This window comes from Megalops cyprinoides, chromosome 13 (genome assembly GCF_013368585.1).
Source record: "Megalops cyprinoides isolate fMegCyp1 chromosome 13, fMegCyp1.pri, whole genome shotgun sequence".
In the NCBI taxonomy this organism is placed as follows: domain Eukaryota; kingdom Metazoa; phylum Chordata; class Actinopteri; order Elopiformes; family Megalopidae; genus Megalops; species Megalops cyprinoides.
Genome location: NC_050595.1, coordinates 1,135,001 through 1,150,000, shown reverse-complemented (window position 1 = coordinate 1,150,000; position 15,000 = coordinate 1,135,001). Strand labels below are relative to the sequence as shown.

General features: G+C 46.3%; 2 protein-coding genes across 5 annotated transcripts in view; both read left to right on the top strand.

The window, feature by feature from the left end:
- cbfb (core-binding factor subunit beta) overlaps positions 1-8,217 on the top strand; it is a 34,121-nt gene extending 25,904 nt beyond the window's left edge. For 2 of the 4 annotated variants that reach the window (XM_036544015.1, XM_036544013.1), the window contains exons 5-7: positions 2,228-2,323; positions 3,049-3,096; positions 8,063-8,133. In XM_036544015.1, coding sequence (XP_036399908.1) covers positions 2,228-2,323; positions 3,049-3,078 — 126 coding nt within the window. In that variant the 3' untranslated portion in view covers positions 3,079-3,096; positions 8,063-8,133. Of the gene's footprint in view, positions 1-2,227; positions 2,324-3,048; positions 3,097-8,062 lie in introns of all 4 variants that reach the window. The other 2 variants (XM_036544014.1, XM_036544011.1) reach the window with 1 other exon arrangement.
- A 4,351-nt stretch (positions 8,218-12,568) lies between these two features.
- Positions 12,569-15,000, top strand: part of c13h16orf70 (chromosome 13 C16orf70 homolog) — a 16,267-nt gene continuing 13,835 nt past the window's right edge. Inside the window, exons 1-2 of the mRNA XM_036544540.1 lie at positions 12,569-12,997; positions 14,666-14,748. Coding sequence (XP_036400433.1) covers positions 12,934-12,997; positions 14,666-14,748 — 147 coding nt within the window. The 5' untranslated portion in view covers positions 12,569-12,933. The remainder of the gene's footprint in view (positions 12,998-14,665; positions 14,749-15,000) is intronic.

Below are 15,000 nucleotides of genomic sequence, written 5' to 3'. Positions count from 1 at the left end.
AGTGTGTGTGAGTGTGTGTGTGAGTGTGTGTGAGTGTGTGTGAGTGTGTGTGAGTGTGTGTGAGTGTGTGAGTGTGTGTGAGTGTGTGTGAGTGTGTGAGTGTGTGTGAGTGTGTGAGTGTGTGTGAGTGTGTGTGAGTGTGTGTGTGTGTGTGTGTGTGTGACTGTGTGTGTGTATGTGCATGTGTGTGTGTATGTGTATGTGTGAGTGTATGTGTGAGTGTGTGTGAGTCTTTCCCCTGACAGGTGTGGGTCTCTGGCAGAGAGCACTCTTTGTTCTTCAGCAGTAGGGTAATATGTGCATCAGGGCGGCTGAGTGAATGACAGTTCAGTGACACTTAAAAGGTTCATCCATCTCTCTGTTTAAACACTGGATGAGTTTCCTCTGAAATTTTCCAAAGCAAAAATCAGATGACCTCAACCCCATGGTGACGGTTTTATCTGTACTGAGAAATTGGTCATGTGACTTGAGTCATTTGGCTGTCCCATGTCAGGAAGATGAATAGGACTGGACTCTGATTGGATAACCCTGCACACTGAGGGAACACACAGGCTGTCCTTAGACTGGCAGGCAGCCATGTTTTCTCCTGTGTCTCACTGTGACATTTTATTCTTACTCCTCTGTGTGTCTCTCTCTCTCCCTCTTGTGTGTGTGTGTGTGTGTGTGTGTGCGTGTGCGCGTGTGTATATGATGTGTGTGTGTGTGTGTGTGCGTGTGCGCGTGTGTATATGATGTGTGTGTGTGTGTGTGTGTGTGCGTGTGCGCGTGTGTATATGATGTGTGTGTGTGTGTGTGTGCGTGTGCGCGTGTGTATATGATGTGTGTGTGTGTGTGTGTGTGTGCGTGTGCGCGTGTGTATATGATGTGTGTGTGTGTGTGTGCGTGCGTGTGTGTGCGTGTGTATATGATGTGTGTGTGTGTGTGTGCGTGTGTATATGATGTGTGTGTGTGTGTGTGTGTGTGTGTGTGTGTGTATATGATATGTGTGTGTGCGTGTGTATATGATGTGTGTGTGTGTGTGTGTATATGATTGTGTGTGTGTGTGCGTGTGTATATGATGTGTGTGTGTGTGTGTGTGTGCGTGTGTATATGATGTGTCTGTGTGTGTGTGTGTATATGATATGTGTGTGTACGTGTGTGTGTGTGTGTGTATGATTGTGTGTGTGCGTGTGCGTGTGTATATGATGTGTGTGTGTGTGTGTGTGTGTGTGTGTGCGTGTGTATATGGTGTGTGTGTGTGTGTGTGTGTGTGTGCGTGTGTATATGGTGTGTGTGTGTGTGTGTGTGTGTGTGTGTGTGTGTGTGTGTGTGTGTGTGTATATGATGTGTGTGTGTTTGTGTGCGTGTGTATATGATGTGTGTGTGTGTGTGTGTGTGTGCGTGTGTATATGATGTGTGTGTGTGTGTGTATATGGTATGTGTGTGTGCGTGTGTGTGTGTATATGATATGTGTGTGTGCGTGTGTATATATGTGTGTGTACGTGTGTATATGATGTGTGTGTGTGTGTGTGCGTGTGTATATGATGTGTGTGTGTGTGTGTGTGTGTGCGTGTGTGTGTGTGTATATGATATGTGTGTGTGCGTGTGTATATGATGTGTGTGTGTGTGTGTGTGTGTATATGATGTGTGTGTGTGTGTGTGTATATGGTATGTGTGTGTGCGTGTGTGTGTGTATATGATATGTGTGTGTGCGTGTGTGTGTGTATATGATATGTGTGTGTGCGTGTGTATATGATGTGTGTGTGTGCGTGCGTGTGTATATGATGTGTGTGTGTGCGTGCGTGTGTGTGTATATGATGTGTGTGTGTGTATATGGTATGTGTGTGTGCGTGTGTGTGTGTATATGATATGTGTGTGTGCGTGTGTATATGATATGTGTGTGTGCGTGTGTATATGATGTGTGTGTGTGCGTGCGTGTGTGTGTGTGTGTGTGTGTATATGATGTGTGTGTGTATATGGTATGTGTGTGTGCGTGTGTGTGTGTATATGATATGTGTGTGTGCGTGTGTATATGATATGTGTGTGTGCGTGTGTATATGATGTGTGTGTGTGCGTGTGTGTGTGTATATGATGTGTGTGTGTGCGTGCGTGTGTGTATATGATATGTGTGTGTGTGTGTGTGCGTGTGTATATGATGTGTGTGTGTGCATGTGTATATGATGTGTGTGTGTGCGTGTGTATATGATGTGTGTGTGTGTGTGTGTATATGATGTGTGTGTGTGTGCAGCATGAGGATGCTCTGGCTCAGCAGGCCTTTGAAGAGGCCCGCAGGAGGAATCGGGACTTTGAGGACAGGGACCGTTCGCACCGAGAGGACCTGGAGGTGAGCAGGGTGGGGCTCAGTGGGGCGGAGTCTCGGTGTGTGTGCATGTTACGCCAAAAACATGGTTGCCATGGCGGTGCATGCTCACACACCTGCATTTCCTGTTTGTGCTTTTCACCGTTTCCATTTCTGCTTCACAGAGTGAGTGTGTGAGTGTGAGTGTGTGTACTCATTTCTGTGTCTGTTTGTTACTGTTTTTAATGTGGTTAGGTGTCTGTGGCTGTCTGCTTTACTGAAGGTGTGTGCACATGTAGCCCTATGTGTGCGTGTGTGCGTGCGTGGGTGTGGGTGTGTGTGTGTAGTTCTGAATGTGTGCACACATGTCTGTGGTTGATTTCTGCTGTACAAAAGTCTGCATTAAGATTATTATATTTTATCATGGAAAACTTCTGGCTCTGATTATTAACGCTTTGATCTGGGCCACTGCATATTGGAAGCAGAACGTTTTTGTAATGTTTTAAAATTGTTTTCATGACAGCAGGTTCTGTGAAAATCAATACAAACCATAATCCACGTCAGGCACATCTGTAACATGTGGTCTGCTGAGATCAGCGTGTGTGTGTGTGTGTGTGTGTGTGAGAGTGTGTGTGTGTGAGTCTACTGAATGTGTGTGTGTGTGTGTGTGTTTGGTGCTCAGTTCAGTGCATGAAGAGTGTGTGGCCGAAGAGCTTACTAAAGGAAGTGAAGACTTGGCGATCTATCCAAACTGCACTTGTGTTTTTTAGGACCCTGTGGCATCAAAAGTCTGGGACTGATGGCATTCAAGGACCAGGGTCTGTCCTCTCTGCTTCTCATTCACACTCTGTCATGCACTAAACCCTGTGTGTGTGTGTGTGTGTGTGTGCATGCGTGCGTGTGCATGTGTGTGGGTGTGTGTGTGCATGTGCGTGTGTGTGGGTGTGGGTGTGCCTGCTTTCTCCTGTCTGCATGCATGTACCTCTGTATCTGTGGGATGCTGTAGATGGTCTGTCACTCCTGGTCTCTCAGATCTGTGTGCGTACTTGTGTGTGTGCATGTGCACATGTGCATGTTTGTGCACGTGGGGGTACTTGTGGGTGCGTGTGTAGGTGTGTGTGTGCACGTGGGGGTACTTGTGGGTGTGGGTGTGTGTGTGTGTGTGTGTGTGTGTGTGTGTGTGTGTATGTGTGCGTGTGTATGTGTGTGTGCACGTGGGGGTACTTGTGGGTGTGTGTGTGTGTGTGTGCATGCCCTTGTGTGCTGACTGTGGTTAATAGTGAAGGATGAAGAACTGCAGTATCAACAATGTAATTGAAGACAGTTCTCCAGTGCATGCACTCTTTGAATAATAAACAGTATTGTATTTTTCTTCTCAAGATATGAGAAACATATAATTAAAGTCAATGTGTTCCAGACACGGGCGCTGCTGGTAGTGGGGGTTGGGGGGTTGGGGGGTATAGGGATGCATGCCCTCCCCCAGCAGCAGATCCAGGATCAGTTTCAGATCCTGACTCCTTCCCCTGTTGTGTGACTGATGCTGCTGATGCAGGATGAGTGTTTGGGGAATGGCTGCAAAATTTCTGCATTATTTATTGGTGTCTACAGCAAAGAGTGACAGCAGCTGTGACCAATCAGCCGCTCCGTCCAGGATAACGGACTTCCTGTGTGGCCCCAGAGTCAGGTTTCAAACAGGCACCAGACAGATAGATCCCCTCCAGCACACACACTCACACATACTGGTCACACACACCCGTCACACACATGCACGGTCACTAATAGAGACCAGACCTCTGCATGAAGTGTCCTGCCCAGCCCCACCCTCAGGGGAAGCTGCCCCACGGCTCTCTGGGAAATAACCGCCACAGCTTGGCAGCACATGATCCGAGAGGGAGACCGAGTCAGACACAGAGAGAGAGACCGAGTCAGACATAGAGAGAGAGAGAGAGACCGAGTCAGACATAGAGAGAGAGAGACCGAGTCAGACATAGAGAGAGAGAGACCGAGTCAGACATAGAGAGAGACAGACTGAGTCAGACATAGAGAGAGAGACCGAGTCAGACATAGAGAGAGAGACCGAGTCAGACATAGAGAGAGAGAGACCGAGTCAGACATAGAGAGGGAGACCGAGTCAGACACAGAGAGAGACCGAGTCAGACACAGAGAAAGACCGAGTCAGACATAGAGAGAGAGAGACCGAGTCAGACATAGAGAGAGAGAGACCGAGTCAGATATTCAGAGAGAGACAGAATCGGTCTCAGAGAGAGAGCTAGTCAGTGTTGACCTCTTTTTCTGTTACTTCCAGTAAAATGTCTTCTTGTACAGTAACAAATGTCACTGAGAAAATGCTGCCCTACGATTTTGTGCAAGATCCCATTTTATCCTGTGGGCTGCTGCTGCAGGGGTTTGCAAACCTCTGTGATTCTTTCCACATGTATGTGTGCATGTATGAGAATGAATGTATGTGTGTGTGTGTGTGAACATGTATGATAATGAGTGTGTATTTGTGTGTGTCTGTGTTTGTGTGTACCAGTGAATGAGTTTGTACGTTGGTGTCTGTGTCTGAAGATAATCTAAGTGCTCAGCGACTAAATTTATGTTTGAGCTTAAATTAATTCTGGATTCCCAAACTGAAACTGCAATTAAAACTTCAAATGTATCCATAAATAAAATAACATTGAAATGGTGAATTATACCCAGTGAATTTTCCTGAATAATGTAAGTTGTTATAGGCAGGACACATTATTAAAGCATTCATTCACTGATCTATATATCCGTTCATTCATTTCCCATGTGTCCAAACTATAGACATCGATTCCAGCTCACCAAACCTGCACACATTGGTGCTGGCTCTGTTTGGTCCATTTAGGCCTGTGCAACCCAAGGCTGTTGGAGTCAGTGTTTCTTCAATCCCATGGCTGGTTGCTCTTGTTCTAAGGCCCCTCAGTCTGTTCATAGCGGAGCTGTTGAAATGGACCATGGCTGTGAGTGTGACCGTGAGTGTGAGTGTGACCGTGAGTGTGGCCGTGACCGTGACCGTGAGTGCGGCCGTGACCGTGAGTGCGGCCGTGACCGTGAGTGCGGCCGTGAGTGTGAGTGTGACCGTGAGTGTGACCGTAAGAACTGAGCGGCTGAGAGTTGACTGTGCGGTTGTCCGAGCCCGGCAGCCTGTTGGTCTGCTGGTGATGTCCAGCAGCGGTGCTGGGTGGTAGGGGTGGGGTAGGGGCAGTAATGACCCTCGGGGTGATGGACAGCGATGCGATGGTTCATTCATCAGCAGGGCTGCAGGCTTCAGATGGGATTAGGCAGAGATGCATGGGCTGACAGTGAAAGTATTAATATATCATTAGTATTGATCTTTTTCATTAGACTCCTCCATCTGTCCAGCCCAATCTAAGTATTATTGACCTGTGGTGGAGTGGCCATTTGGCTGAGTACGATCAATACTACCCCCCACCCCACACACACACACACACACACACACACACACACACACACACACACACACACACCCATTCCCTCCTGGTGAAGAGAACTCTAACAGCTCTCTGGTTTTCACTTATTTTGCTTGTAGAATTTGTCGGTTGGTTCAGTTGTAAAAGTGTTCGGTTATTTTAAGTTCTACCTCTGCTTGTTTTGGACAGTCTCCCCTGCATAGCTGTACCAGTCTCCAGCATCACATCTATGTGTGTGGCCTGGGACGGGGTTTTTCTGAGGCTGGTGTGTTTTGGCACCAGTGGGCACCCTTACTCACAAAAGCAGCCTTTTGCCGGCTTAGCTCTTGGAGCACATGCAGGATTTTTTCCTCCTTTACTCTAAAGCGGAAAAGCGCATGTAGAGAAGGGCCTCCCAGGTGTGTGTGACTGTGTGTGTGTGTGTGTGACTGTGTGTGTGTGTGTGACTGTGTGTGTGTGTGTGACTGTGTGTGACTGTGTGTGTGTGTGTGTGTGACTGTGTGTGTGTGTGTGACTGTGTGTGTGTGTGTGACTGTGTGTGACTGTGTGTGAGTGTGTGTGTGTGTGTGTGTGTGAGACTGTGTGTGAGACTGTGTGTGAGACTGTGTGTGTGACTGTGTGTGAGTGTGTGTGACACTGAGAGTGTGTGTGTGTGTGTGTGTGTGAGACTGTGTGTGTGACTGTGTGTGTGTGTGACTGTGTGTGAGTGTGTGTGACACTGAGAGTGTGTGTGTGTGTGTGTGTGTGTGTGCGTTTGTTTGTGTGTGTTTGTTTGTTTGTGTGTGACTGTGTGTGTGTGTGAGACTGAGAGTGTGTGTGAGTGTGTGACACTGAGAGTGTGTGTGTGTGTGAGTGTTTGTGACACTGAGTGTGTGTGACTGTGTGACACTGAGAGTGTGTGTGTGTGTGAGTGTGTGTGACACTGAGTGTGTGTGTGTGTGGACAGTATCATGGTAGAGCCTCCTGCAGGACTTCCCTCTTCCTGCTCTGAAGGAGGTGAACTGCATCGTGGGGCCCAGCCTGTGGCCTGCTGCTGCAGCTTCCTTTCAGCCCATAGGAAATGAAGGGGGGCTCTGCGACCACACTTCCCTGTTCCCTGCAGTCTCTCTCCTGATACAGTCAGCATTGCGCTAGAGGAGATACTGCAAGTTCACTATGTCTGTCCAAGGCCTGCGACTAACCACAAACTCTGCTGTCCTCACATCTGACCTCTGCTTCGTCTTCCTTCCCACAAGTCAGAATGTGGCTGGAGCTCCCAGCATTCTGCAGCTGATTTCAGTTGATAATGGCTTTTGTTGGGTGACTACTTGGCTATGTGTGTGTGTGTGTGTGTGTGTGTGGCTGATTGTGTGTGTGTGTGTGGCTGTGTGTGTGGCTGTATGTGTGTGTATGTGTGTGTGTGTGTGTGTGTGTGTGTGTGTGTGTGTGTGTGTGTGGCTGTGTGTGTGTGTGGCTGTGTGTGTGTGTGGCTGTGTGTGTGTGTGTGTGTGCGTGTCACATATACATACGTGTGTGTGTCTTTGGCTGGGCTGGCAGGGTCATCGTTATGTTATTCCAGGTATTGAGTGTGTGGCAGTCTGAGCCTGTGGATGAGAGAGCAGAGTGATCACTCTCCCCCAGCAGCCCTGGGCCTGTCTGTGTGTCTGTCTCTGCCTAAGTCTGTCTGCCTGTCTGTCTCTGTCTCAACATCTATGTCGGGAGCGATTAAAACGTAGACATAAACACACATATCTGTGACAGGCAGGCCGTCATCTCTGTATTTTTAAACGGGTAATGTTTAAGACTTCCTCCTGACGAGCTGTCTGCCTGGCCCTGCCAGAAAAAGAATAGCAATTTTTAGCCCCTCAGAGGAAGCGCTCTGACTCCCCCTGGTGGAGAGGTTGCACACTGTATAGTCAGTTGAGCACTGGCTGTAAATATTCTTGGAGCCACATTTGGCTCGTTATGCATACTTAAATTATCAGCAGTGCCAGATCACCCACACATACTCACGCACCAGCATATTTTATATTCTAATTTTGAAACCACTACTGTTTGTTTTCTATTTTGATATCATTTTCCATTTTTAAAAAATTGCAAAGTTTTGGCCCTACCTTCTTCCTCCCCTCTCTCTCTCCCCCTTTCTCCTCCCCCCCCCCCCTCCCTCTCTCTTGCTCCCTCTCTCCCTCCTCTCTCTCTCCAACAGCACAATATGATGTCCTGGGTCATCACACATACTTTCTAATTCTGCATTCTGATTCTTATAGTCTATGTTCTAAGTCTTAATTCTAACCCTCCATTCCCTCTCCCTCTCTCTCTCTGTCTCTCCCTCTGCCCCCCGCCCCCGCAGGCAAGGAGGCAGCCGGACCCTAGCCCTGGCTCCATGGGCAACGCCGACGACCACAAGATGCGTTAACAGTGTGGGGTGGGGCTGGGCGGTCATGTGACCCTAGCACCATGCCCGTCTCTCATTTCGACACCGAACAGTTTATGGGAGAGACCAAAGTCCACAAAGGGGGTGGGAGGGGTGGGGGGGGTGAGGGATTGTGCCGTAGGTCTTCAGTATGGGCAAACGGGCTGTGGGGGGTCAGGGTGGGGCACCTAGGACCCATGCTTCTGGGGGCGGGGGGGGGGGGGGGGGGGGTTTGCACTATGTTACAGACACAGTTCAGTTCCCACATTACCTGTTGTATGCATGGAGCTCCTAGAACCTGTTCAATGTTTTCTTCCTTTCCTATGCAAGCTTTTTTTATTTTATTTTTCAAGCACTATTATATTAAAATGGCATTTTAATTATTTTATTAATATTTTGTGTGAAAAGTCAGGATGTTTACTTTTTTGTATTTTTTGATATATAGATGTATGTAGGTCAATTTCCTGATTTTAATGTTTTGACAGTGGTAAAACTTAGCGAGTTAAAGTTTTTTTTTTTTTTAAATACAAGGAAATTTGTTCCAAGGTAAAGTTTTAAAGAAGCTGCTGATGTGCTGGGTGAAGGAGGCCTCCCTCGGCTTCAGCGTCGGTTTTTCCGTCTCGTTCTCTCCGTCAGCGTCAGCGTGTGCTGGAGCCAGCAGCAGTGAGCTCACAGAGAAGCAGCAAGAGGCACTTCATCTATATTCCTCCATTTCTTCATTTTTTTGTCTCCATTTACATTTATCTCGCTCAGTTGTCCCAAACCGACGTTCATGTCTGCTCAGCTAACCCGCAGCATTCTGACAACATTTCTGTAATGTTGTGACAATGTTATTACATTACAGCAATGCTGTGAGAACATTATTGATGAGCTGGGTGCTCCTCTGTTTCACGCTGGTGTCTGTCCTGTCTGCAGACAGTGTGGGATGCATGACCATGCTTCTTTTGAAAACAGTGGTAACGGTTTCCATTATCAGAATGGAGTTCTTTGACTCAGGACATTTTGAACAGTTAGCATTAATTACGCTCTATCTGAAGATCAGTACAAAGAGCGAAATGGCAGATATGTTCTTATTTATGTGAATGCGGTTTTTGGCAAATTGGAGCATTTCCTTCTTTGGCCGATGCTGCACACGGTTCTGTATTTGGCAGATCGGTTCTAAAGAGATGGCCTCTGCGAGATCAGGGTGTTTCTGTGATCCAGCAGGTAGGCTCTGTGGCTTGTTATTGGTATTCTTTATAAAGTTAGAGAAAATGCTCATGTTTACTGTTTCCCGCAGAGGAATAGTTGAATGACAAGCAGTTAGTTGTGCAGTTATCTCAAATTGATTGATTGAATGATTGATTGTTGCCTTGATGAGAAATTCTGGTGTTTGGTTTTACAGTTGTCAAATGGGCTCAGATGAGCGCAAACTCATTTAGACAGCGAGGGCATGGCCTTCAATGCCACTGGAGCATTGGCAGACCAGGGATAGGAGACAAAAACGTTCTTTCAGCATCAGTTCTTAAGTGCGTTTAAGGCACTGCTCTGATGCACCATGTCCTGAATCTGCCAGGAGCAGGGAGAGTCTGAGGAAGTTAGTGTGAGAGTTGCAGAAAGGGATTATGGGAAGAGCACGGGTTGTGCAGTGTGGGGGGGAGCGGGGGTGGGGGGGAGCGGGGGTCAGATGCATGCTGAGGCAGGATGGTCCAGGTGGCGGTGCAGTTGAATAGGAAAGGGAAATTGGCATGTTTTCGTACTGACATTATGGCAGGGGTGTTACCTTTGTGGAAGCTGTTGCTCTTCAAACTAGAAGGCCAGCAGAAATCCTAAATTTGAGACTGAGTCTATGTTTCGCAGCACGTGAAAAGCAGGAAAAATACACATTTTCTGATCTGGAAATTGTAGCTCCCCGAGGCTGACTTGTACTAATTTTGATAGCATGTCTCTAACAGCGTGTCAAGGCTCTTTCTGTGGCTGTGCGTCCATCTTCCTGTCCTGCAACACATGTTGAATTTTTCCCTGTTTGATACGTGTCTGTGGTGTAATTGCTCGTTAATGAGAAGCATAACTGCATGCCACCCGTCAGTCATCATTTACATATCAAAAAGTGAAAGATAATGGTGTTTTTCCATTCAGCATGGCGGCCCTCTTGTGGCCTTTTCCATTCAGAATGGTGACCCTCTTGTGGCCTACCTCCAGCTGCTACCAAAAAAGGGTTCTGGATTGCTTGCCAGCAAACAAGTTGAACTATGTAGTGGATGTTGTAACGTTGCTACAGTGTTACAACAGTGTTGTAAAAATGTAATGCGTTAGCTGGGCTGTTTATCTGATTTTCCCCAGTTGCTGGTATTACAATGTAAAAGTGAATATATTTGGCCAAAGAATTGGTAAGCGCTAACATCCAGGTACCCCCTCAAAGCTCTCGGACAGGAGCACTCTCCTCGGACCTGGGCCTCTTTGGCGCCCTCTTCTGGAACCTACACTATTCTCACTCTCCCCTTCCTAATGCTGGCATTACGGCCGGGAGTAACACAGTAACTGTCAGCTGGTTAGCTCATGTAAACTTTTTTATTGATTTATTTTCTTATTTGTTTTTAAGTTATTGATGCAAGTGGAGCTTTTTGTTTTCAGATTCTGTTATGAAGAAATGGCAATGTGTCTCTGTGTTGAATGACCCTTGTGTCAGAGTTGCCTTATGTGATTATGAGATCGCTTTTGCTATGTTTTTTTTTTTTGTCCGGGGGGGGAAGGACTGTTAATTCTGAAGTGTTCGACTTTTTTCTTAATAAACTTGTATCAAACCTTGTTTTGTGTGGTCATGTTCTCAACAATGTGTATTTGTAAACGTGTTATGAATGAACTTGGTTGTGGGTAAGTAAAAAAGGTTTTCATAAACACTTTTATTTTAAACTATATATTTGTATTGTTTGGTACTGATCTTACAGTAATGGCACATTTGGTCTTGGATACGTTTTCCATGATGAGAAATCAAGAAACTAAACTGCTACATGAACAAAAAGTTATTTTACAGTATTTCCTGTACCTGAGAATGGGTTTGACCTAAAACTGTGGTGCAAAAACTTTTAAAATTTGGATGCATGTAAATTATCAGTACATTTCTTCAAGTGTAGGTTCATTTGAAATAAGGCACATATGCGTAATGTAAACAACTATGCATTCGGAGTATCTGAAATAGATACACAGAAAGGTAATGTTAAAGTAATTGATTTATACGCAGATTTCCAGTTGCCAAATAGGGATCTTGTGTTACAATAGGCGTCACTTATCCAGTGGGGCCTTGCAGGAATGTGCTGATTGCCTATATGAGAGGGAGTGGACTTCATGAATTTAATGGATAGAATAAAATGGTTCTTTCGCTGGGTGATGAACGGCAGCCAAAAGTGTTTCTCACAGGGAGTTTAATGGTGAGGTCTGTACACAGTTCACCTGGCGTTACTTTGTAGATGCAAAGTGACTCAAGAGTGTCGAACAGGGAAAGAAACTGACCTTTAGGGTTCGCTCACTGAATTGCAATTACTGAATTGCTAAATTGTGTTAAATGTTTCTGAACTTTGAAATGTCTCAAATGTCAAATGTGACTTTTTGCCAACCGTAATCAAGGACAGATATGTAGATCGTTTTATGTCCCAGTATAGCTACAGTAGCTAGCGCTCGGCAGTTTACATTTTAATCCAGCCAGACAAAACACCTTGCGCAACACCTGCTTACTGCGACTCCACAGGGACGCGCCTGCGCGGATGGGGACAGACAGACAGACGGACAGACGGGCTCACTGCTCGCGGCCCCTGGCAGCATGCACCGCTGACCCGGAAGCGCTTCTGCCACCTGTACCGGAAGTGGAAAGATCAGCTGATTTTTGTGTTTTTAATGGAAGTTGCTGCTGTGTGAGAGTGTTTTTCCACTCATTCCTTTTCATACACGACAAAGACACAGTAAACAATCAAGGAAATTCGTGGTAACACAACGCCACGTACGATGCTAGGTTGAGAAGGAAGTTGAAACAGGCGTTGTATAGATAAGAATAGGTAACGAGTTAGCGTTAGCTGGCTAGCTGGCTTATTTACTGAATCCACGGAGAGAAAACAGTCGCGCCAGGCTAGGGCTCGCTGGACAGTCTATTTATGTTGTGCCAGAACAAACAACAGTATTTTTATGGAACTAAGAAAAAGGACATCTCTTTATTTATTGAACAAGAACGACTGAATGTGAATTTATGAATTGTACATAATCCTCGGAACGGGTGTAGTCTTAAATTGTTAGATCAGGACGTGCGTTTTACTAACGTTAGTGTTGATCAAGGAACTGTCGGTACAGAGACGCAGAGGCAAAGCTGTCGCTTTGGATGCGCACATGGAACTTAATCTGAGTTCTTGATTTTAAAAATATATAAATATATGGTTATTTCTGTAATTTATCTCAGACTGATTAGGATTTTATCTAGTTTAACGTGTTTACTTTGCGAGTGAATTGTATGTTTTAGCTGGAGCTACCAAGTCAATCTAAAGGAATGATAGCTAGATTGCTAGCTATATTTATTACCGTGAGTTGAAAAATAACAGGAACTGTACAGCGTTAGCAAGCGGGTTAGCTTGCTATATCAATACGTTGTTTTTGTCTTTTTAAAGTAATTTTAAGTTTTATTAATTTGTTAGCTAGCTAGCTAACTAACTGTTGCATTGTTAAATAAACGTGGTCAAAAGACAGCGAAAGACTCGCCGAAAGAGCCGTCAGTATTGTCAGCTAGCGAGCTAACACTTCTGGCGCTGTCAGAGAACCGAGCTGATCACCTCCAGCCCTCCTCGCCAATGCTGGACCTGGAGGTTGTTCCTGAGCGATCTTTAGGAAATGAACAATGGGAATTCGCATTAGGTAAGTTGTGTAAATGTGCTGCACTTGTCTGGTACTTAAGTATCGTTACAGTCAATCAAATATCGCGACCTGCTGGTTGATTTGTCAGTTCATTTCTGTTGAACAGGCACGGGAGGTTTTACAGCTAGTTAGTCTACCTTAAGGGCTGTAGCGCATTTTAAAACGGGAAACAAAACCGTTGGTAAAGTATGAAGTTGGGGATGTTTTTATCAGGCATTTACTTGCCGGTATTTGTAAGTTTTGGGCTGTGTATCGCTGAGTTAGCCAGCTGGCCGGCCAGATAACGCGGCTGAACTGAGGGCCGATTGTTTGCGTTCGCCATGTGCTCGGCTCTGCTTGTTTTCTTCCTCCTTCCTAAAGCCATTCCGATCCCAGATCCCAGATCCCAGATCCCAACCATAATCCCAATCTAAACCAGAATGTGGAACAAATACGACGAAAACGGCTGCAGTCCCAGTGATCTGTGGATAAAAATCTTTGTACTTTCTTTTTGGATATAAAGTTTCAAATGAAGGTCATTTCGGCTTCGGAGGTATGCATAGAGGTAAACTGACATTAACTTATCAACACCTCGCAACTCCCCCTGGCAAGCAGGTGTGCATCAAAGCAGTGTAGCCTTGGCTTTTGTTGTACATTTTTCCGGCGACCACATGCTCGTTGCCTGGTAACGGTTCGCCTGGATCGTTAAACTGATCCTGAAAGTGGCCGTTGGCGGAGGAGATGCTGGCCTCCGTGACTTGTTCGTGACACGCAGGAAATCAACCAGGGACAGATAAGCTTACTTCCTGACTTCAGAAGAGGTGACATCAGGTGGTGGGCAAAGGCTACAGTTATGATACCCCCCCACGAACGCACACAGTCTTAATATCCTTTAAAAAGGTGCTAAGCCTGAGCTTAGAGGCTAGATAGATTTGCTAGATAGATTGTTAAAATGGGAGATTGTAACCCATTCTAGTCCTCTTAGTGCAGTTGCTAATCAAATGAAATATCCTAGTTACTTCTGGGGCCTTTTTAGGGACCATAGCTGGAAGTAGCAGAACTTAGTGAGTTCCAGGTACTTAATGCCCTGAGCAGTGAATGTAGCACAGACCTTGTGCCTCACAGGCAGATACTGATCCAGGAATGGATGAACATTTGGGAAAAGGATAGATCCCCTGTAAACAGATCACCTTACATGCCAGAGACAGGTGTTGCCAGTTTTCGACTCTAAATGGTTAGTATCCTGGATCCTGGCTTTGGGGGCACTGGTTGTGTTTCAGGTGCCATTCGGTGTAAGTCTTCTCTGATTCTCTGACCTTAACTGGATGGCTTATCCCTAATCACTGTGTGTATCAGTCCGTCCGCTTACTATGAGGATCTGTGAGTGCGCACAGACGTCTGCTTAAAACATAAGGACAGAAGCAGTCTTTCAGCAGGGGAAATGCTTTAGAGCAGGTAGCCTGGAAATTTTTTAAAAATTTTTTTAGTTCTGGTGAATCTCCCGTCAGGTGTCCACAGCACAGACCTGTCTGGTCTCAGGAGGGTGGAGGGCGGCATGTCTGTGTCAAAGAGAAACTCCCGTCTGTCAGGAGGGTGGAGGGCGGCATGTCTGTGTGAGAGAACAGAAAGAGAGGGATAGAGAGAGAGAAAGAGAGAGTGAGGGAAACTCATCATTGTCTCTGTCTGCAGGGATGCCATTGGCCCAGGCCATTTCCATTCTGCAGAAGCACTGCCGCATTGTGAAGAATGTTCAGGTTCTCTACAGTGAGCAGGTGAGGTGTGTGTGCCTGTGTGTGCCTGCGTGTGTGTGTGTGTCTGTGTGTGTGTGTCTGTGTGTGTGTCTGTGTGTGTGCCTGTGTGTGTGTGTGTGTGTGTGTGTGTGCCTGTGTGTGTGTGTGTGTGTGTGTGTGTGTGTGTGCCTGTGTGTGTGTGTGTGTGTGTGCCTGTGTGTGTGTGTGTGTGTGTGTGTGTGTGTGTGTGTGTGTGTGTGTGCCTGTGTGTGTGTGTGTGTGTCTGTGTGTGTG